Source organism: Apium graveolens, chromosome 4 (assembly GCF_009905375.1).
Source record: "Apium graveolens cultivar Ventura chromosome 4, ASM990537v1, whole genome shotgun sequence".
NCBI classification, from domain to species: Eukaryota; Viridiplantae; Streptophyta; class Magnoliopsida; order Apiales; family Apiaceae; genus Apium; species Apium graveolens.
In genome coordinates, this window is record NC_133650.1 from 302822311 (window position 1) to 302829399 (window position 7089).

At 34.0% G+C, this 7089-nt stretch overlaps 1 protein-coding gene across 1 annotated transcript; it reads right to left on the reverse strand.

Moving 5' to 3' along the window:
• Positions 1 to 2697: 2697 nt before the first annotated feature.
• LOC141719980 (uncharacterized) lies at positions 2698 to 3531 on the reverse strand. Its single transcript, XM_074522342.1, has one exon. The coding sequence runs from the start codon at positions 3529 to 3531 to the stop codon at positions 2698 to 2700; it is 834 nt and encodes a 277-aa protein (XP_074378443.1).
• Between the last annotated feature and the right edge of the window lie 3558 nt (positions 3532 to 7089).

The following is a 7089-nucleotide window of genomic DNA, read 5'->3' on the forward strand; positions in this document are numbered from 1 at the left end:
TACCCTAATTCAAATAATCGCTTCGTTTAACATCACATCACTATCCTATTCTACCCATACGATTTCATAATCTAACATATATTTATATGTATTATTAAAATACACATAACAATTAGGGTTTACATCTTCAAAAATCGGTTCGGTATTTATTTTCGGAAAATACGTATACTCGTCATTTGAAAAACAGGTAATCGAATATTTATAAATTATTTTGTCTCGATCGCACTTAAGTTCATATAATATAATTTTATATGGTTATTTAACGTCTCCGATAATTGCGGGTTACACTCCCGTATTTTCGGAATCAGTTTCCCGAAAATCGGGCAGCGTCTCCTTTGTTTATCGGCCTACCCGTCGAAATCAAATCGACATCAAAACACAACAACAATCGCAATACAATCCAATCCACAATCCAATTTATCAATCCCAGCCACCAATACGAATTTAATTTATAAATTATTATTCATTTTCGTTTCGTAATTAATATCACAAACTAATTTATTTAATTTATAAACGTAGGACTCAGATAAAAATCATCATAGCCCACCGTCGACTCGCCGAGGCTCATCGTCGACGACGGTAAAATTCGTCGATACCGATAAATTTTGGGTTTCCATACGAACCTCACCGATTAATACGAATTTTCCCATATCGAGAACAGGTAATTAATATCGTGAATATTAATCATTCGTATATTTATTTTTATTCATCATCATTTTTTTTCTGCAAAATAAGAGAAATCTAGTCAAAGAAATTTTAATAAAACAACAGGAACATCAACACACGCACCACGCACACCAGGACCCACAACCTGCCGCGACGCCAGAAAATTCGGCGGCAACCGGAAGCAGGCGGCGACGGGCTCGGCGCAGCACACAACCCACAAATCACAGCTTAACACACACGCACTTATGTATACGTATGTATATATATACCGAACAAGCAAACAGAAGGCGGTGGAAATTCGCCGGACCAAAGAAACTGCGGCGACAGAAAAGCAAAAGGGCGGCAGACATGATCGAAAACAGAGGAACCCAGGCGCGGGAGAGCAGAGATCGTGGGAGAGTTTGGAAAAAGAAAAATGAGAGTGAGATTGAGAGATTGGGAGAGATTTCAGAGAGAGATTGAGGAGATGAGAGAGAGAGGATTGAGTCGAGAGAGAGTCGGCAGGAGTTACACATGAAAGGGAATATTAATTAGGGAATTTTATCGCGTCTTGCTACGTTATTTCTTTTCTTGACACCGTAAATTTAAAGGAATTTAACGAGTATTTAGTAGGTAAAATAATTCAAAATTTACGAAAATAATTGTAAAAATCCCGAAATAATTAGGTGTTAATAAAATAAAATTTTCAGGATTTTCGAATCATTCTTGGAATTCACATCAGATCCGTATTTTAGCGAATTAACAGATACACGCACAAGTGAGTAAAATCCATAAAATTACCGGAACAATTTTAAATTTTTTGAAATAATCAGAAAGTAATAAAATAAAATTTCATGATTTTTGGAACATTTTGGAATTAAATACTGATTTTACAATTAAATGAAATCAGAAAATCATTTAAAGATAAATAATTGATAAAATATTAATTTATGAATTTTATAAACTATTAAAAATAAACATTGAAATTATAAAAGCATAAAAATAATTTTTAAAACAATTTTAACATTTACGAGAATAAATATTCAATAAAAATCACTTTACAATGAATTAAATTCATACAGCTCGATAATAAATTATAAAATTAATCTTCGCGTCCAACAAATCACAAACAATCAATAATACAGCAACACATTGTCGACAGACCCATCAAATATTTTATATATTCAATAATTCGATAATTACATTTATAGACTGGATCCGAAAATAGGTTACTTAGCCGCTAAGTAACTAAAAAGACGATACGATTTAATACCAAATTTGGACAATTATCAAAACAGAGCTTCCTATAAAATACTTTATACGAAATTAAGGTAATAATGTCTCGCCTTTTGAGAATATGGGCTTTTATCGATATATAAAATGATCTGCTTATTGAAAATTTCACACTGGGACTCGTACAGGTCAAACCATACCCCAGATTGAAAAAGTCAAAACACGGAAAGTGTTCAGAATTCTCAGATTAGTTTAGGAAGGAGTTTTTGGAAGAGTTTCGGGTTGTAAAAACGCTAAAACGATTGAAGTGGGACGATTTCTGATTCTAAAAAGTAATTTTATAATCACGTGAAATAATCATTATTAATTCTATAAATCCTTATAAAATCATATGATAGTCCAAAAATTACCAGAAAAATACCAAAATTATCTACATTTAATTCTGGATACTTAAAAATTAAAATATCCTAATTTCATCAAGAAATAAATATCCAAATATTAATATCAATCATCGAATAATTCACCAAAATTCATATAAAATCACATAATAATTATTTATTGATAAAAAAATAATTACATAATATTTCTCAGACGTTACACCTTAACTTTTAAATCATGTTTTGGGAGACACGGCATGTTGATGGAGTTTAAGTATTTAACAGGAAAAGCTTAATTGAAGTCATTGTCATGGCCATTATTGTCGTTCAGGGAATCCTGGATATAGTATGTGTGTGTGTCACCGGGAATAAGATCAAGAATGTAAGAATTTAAATCGCTAATAATGGCATTTGTTGGAGTGAGAATAGATCGTTCCTTCAATTATTCAGGATTCTTTAGGTTCTGAACAATATCCGGATATATGACATCAACCACATCCTTAATTAGTTTCTCCACTGATTTAATAAGAAATTTCTCAGGAATGACAACATCTGAATCAGTATTTGCATCATTGGGTTGTACACTCGGTAATGTACCATTTACGATAGAGAGAACCCACTTGCTAAATTCTTCAATTTCTTTTCTTTCCTCAGCAGATCTTCCAGATGTGAGGCGCATGTTTTTCTCAAGTTGATAAACTTTACAATAATCCCAAAGTTTTGAACTATTCAAAGATGCACCAACAACTTGAGCTCTACTTGCCTTCGGAATGACTGGTAAAATTTGGCGGAAATCACCGCCAAACACAACAGTAATTCCACCAAACGGAACACCTACTTTAGACGGATCAACAGAAGACATATCTCTCATATTGCGATCAACACTTTCAAATGAGTATCGATGCTGCATTGGCGCTTCATCCCATATAATCAAACTTGTCTGCTTCAGTAATTCACCAAGGTCTATCCCGTGTTTTATTCCATCAACTGAATATTGATCTAACTTCAATGGAATATGAAACATGGAGTGAGACGTTCTTCCACCAGGAAGCAACATAGCAGCTATACCGGAAGATTCTACATGTAGTACAATCTTACCTTCACTACGAAGCTTGCAACACAATGTATTCGAGAGAAAGGTTTTCCCACATCCTCCTGAACCGTAAACAAAATAAACCCCACCTTTTGAGTTGTCAATGTTGTCCATGACAGAGTTGTATACATGAAGTTGTTCTTTGTTTAGATTATGGTGCAACTTATCATGCTGCTCACACATCTGTAATCTGTCGTAGTCAAGTTCTTCAGTAATAAGTCAATTCTCTAATATATGCAAAAAACTATTATCAGGAAATGGCATAGTGGAGAAATCCCTTAGACTTTTACCAACATCGTTAAAAAGCTTCTCAATTGCTGCAAAAAATAAGTATAAAATCATCTTTTAATTGTCCTCATAGTTTATAAGATTTATGAGAATAAATACTTACCTTGTGTTGGATAAATTAAAAGTCAAGAATCTGCAAATATGTGTATTTATGGATAGTTTAAAAAAATATGAAACATAAAACATAATTATGTATACAATATATGCCAAATGACAGACGCATATAAAGTACTGTACATGTAGGAGAGCTAAGATGTTGGATTTTGTTGAATGTGTGGTATCTTAAGCTTATAAAATTATACTTGATTATTATCTATTAATGACATATATTATGGACTAATTGGAACCTATAATGAGAAATGATGTTGTTGTCAATTTAACTGACCTGCTAATATGAAGTTCTTAATATCAGAGTCTGTTAGCTGCAGATTTGTATTGCCTGTTAAGCGTCGTATGTTGTATAAGACATCATCTAACATGGACTTCCAATGTTGTTCCCATAGCTTCAATGGATCAGCCATCTGATTATTCGACAAAATGAAGACAAATAAATGTATAAGCTGTTGTGGCATAGCATGAACAGCATTCTCAGATATGGCGATATGCCATTGTTTATCATCCTTTAGAAGATCAAGAGCATCGCATGCCTCCTTAAAAGTATTGTAAACAAATCCATTCACAGTTCTTAAATCCTTGTAAGAAGTGGCACCTCGGTTATGCATGAGTATCATTCTGAGGAAAAATGTTTCTCCAGAAGATGCATGCACGTTTGTTAATCGGCCAAACACAGTTCCACGCTCACGAACCTTCCATCTAGCTTGGTCGCCTTTCCATGTGAAATGTTGAGGAAACTGATGATATGTAAATTGCCTAGCCTCTGTAAATGTTTTACTTATTCAAACCATGCTTTAAGCTTGTTATGTCTCATTTTGGCTTTTTGTGCCACATTTTGAAGATTTTCATTATGCTTGAAAGATACATTCGTCTCTCCTTTCAGGTGCACTGGTAAACGCTCCGCCGTTGGAAAATCGATGATGAATGTCAAAACCTAAAAGACGCCAATCAGCTTCTAACGACCATCAAGAAAGTTTTTAATCTCATCTACAAACTTAGGCTTCGAAGTAGAAGTACTGGCACCACTAACTTGCTGCTTTCTTCGCAAAATCATGGTAGCTGTGTCATAGCCTTTTAAACAGTATTTAAATAGATACTTCAAAGATCTTGAGTTGTTGCATACCTCCAGATTAATATGACACTAAAAGCGAATTAATAAGTCCTTGTTATGAGGTACAACAAATTAATTGTCCAGTTTGATCCACTTTTTAACAACACATCTACCTGTTCTCCGTCTACGGTAAACCGGAAACCCACAATCATCAAAAAAAGTGTTGGCATTATACCTGAATGTAATTAGATAAAATGATATTAAGATAAAGATGCTAAATATGGAAATTATATTATAATTATGCAAAAATCTTTTACATTCCAGATATGATTGACTACAGTCTTACCTTTTGGGGAAGTGACGACCACAATTTCCTTTTACCATATATGGGGAGTAAGTAAAGTCTTTCCCACATGGGTCGTGAATCATGTGTTTTTGAACAACATGAAAACCAATAGGATCGTATTTCTCATCTGGGATCTCAGCAGATATCAACTTATCAATATCATCCACATTTTTAGGCCTATCCCTGAAATCCAACCAAATTAACATGAGGAAGCCCACGATTCTGGAATTCGATTACGTGCATAACTACCATAAAATATAATATATGCAATAATATTAGGCAACAACAAATGACATTAAATTATTTATGATAGCACAACAAAATATGAAGAAAAAATATTAAACTTTAAAGCAACGAAAAATGAATGCTACCTCCTATGTATTTACCAAAATAATTTTTATTCTTAATTAAATTTAAAAGCTGATCAAGTTTAAGCTTGAAGACTCTTGCTATGACATCAGGTTTGTCTGCAACATCTACTCCAGGAAATATTGCATCATTCTTTTAATCTCAGGCCATTGTGTGTTGCAAGTCATTGTCAGAAATAGTGATGGATGTCCAATGCTCCGACATATAGCCAATGAATCTTTAAAGTACTGGTTCATGTACCTCTGAGATCCGGTATGCGTAGCGGGAAGAATCACATTTTTGCCTTTGTTGCATGTATTGGTATCACCTTTCGCAACCGAATCTCTAATGGACTTATATAGATCCGATCGAATAACATTTTGGTGTCCTCCTATCCAGTCCAATCGGTATTGTTCAACTGCAGCAAAAACATCTACAACAAATTGTTGCCACAATCTGCCACCCAAATAAAGATTCATACCTGATAAAATAATACCCCAATAGATAAACAATTAATTCTTGTATTGAAAAAATTAAATAAACACGTATAAAAATGATTTACCTTCATCCGGTCGTACCATCAACTTATAAGCATAATACTCCCTCATGGTAACTGTAGATCTGTGCGTCACTTCATCGGAATGTTGATCCAAATCAACATGTATATCATCCTTTTGCTTCTTGTCATGCAGAGGGATATTAAGGTGAAATCCATAGCCACCATAGGGAAATAACAACGGATGCTGTAGTTGCATATAGTGCTTACATGTTTCAAAAACTCTTTTCAAACATTTTTCTTTTATTTGAACTACTATATCACGGAATGGGCATGTATCATCACTATCACCAACAATCAAAGCAACAACCTCATTTGATGGACCAACTTAATTAGGTCTTCTAGAGGCGGATTTGGATGAAACCAACAAAAGGCTGAAATCGTCAGTTTCGGAAAGGTTCAAGCGATCACGTGCATAACGGAAACCTTCAACAAGTTTATTGTTTTCATCCATCATTTTAAGAAGGCCGTCCACAATATCAGGATCAACTACATGAGCCTGGAACAGCATTCAAACGCATCTGGATTTCGTTCTCGGTGTCATACACATATAGTTGACTAAATTTTGGATTCTCTCCATCTAAAGGTTTTAGACTTCCAATTAAATGGTAATTCTGGCTGTTTAGTTTAAAACAATATGGACCACCACCGTTGTTGATTCTCCGATCTATTTTACCACCTATATAGGTAAACTGGAACAGGGAATTATAGATACTTATATTCTGCCTGAAGTGATTAGTTAATGGTCCTCTAGAGAGTAGTGAAGCAAGAAATGGTGGAGGAGCTTTCTCGAGGGGAAACAGACCTGTCCATCCTTGCAACATAATGAAAAAGTTGGTGGGCTTTTTTTCTCAGATTTGTTATTTCTTTCTTCATTCCACATTAATGCTTTACATTTCGGACATCTCTTCGATGGTGCTCCAAAATCCATATACCAATTCCATAAATCTAATTAACATATTGTGGAGTAAAATACATCAAAAAACTGATTTTTTATATAAAACTGGAGAAAATAACAATTAATCAATTGTAAGAGAC

Coding starts and splice junctions, on each gene's coding strand:
- LOC141719980 (XM_074522342.1), bottom strand. CDS start 3,531: ATGTGTGAGCAGCATGATAAGTTGCACCATAATCTAAACAAAGAACAA.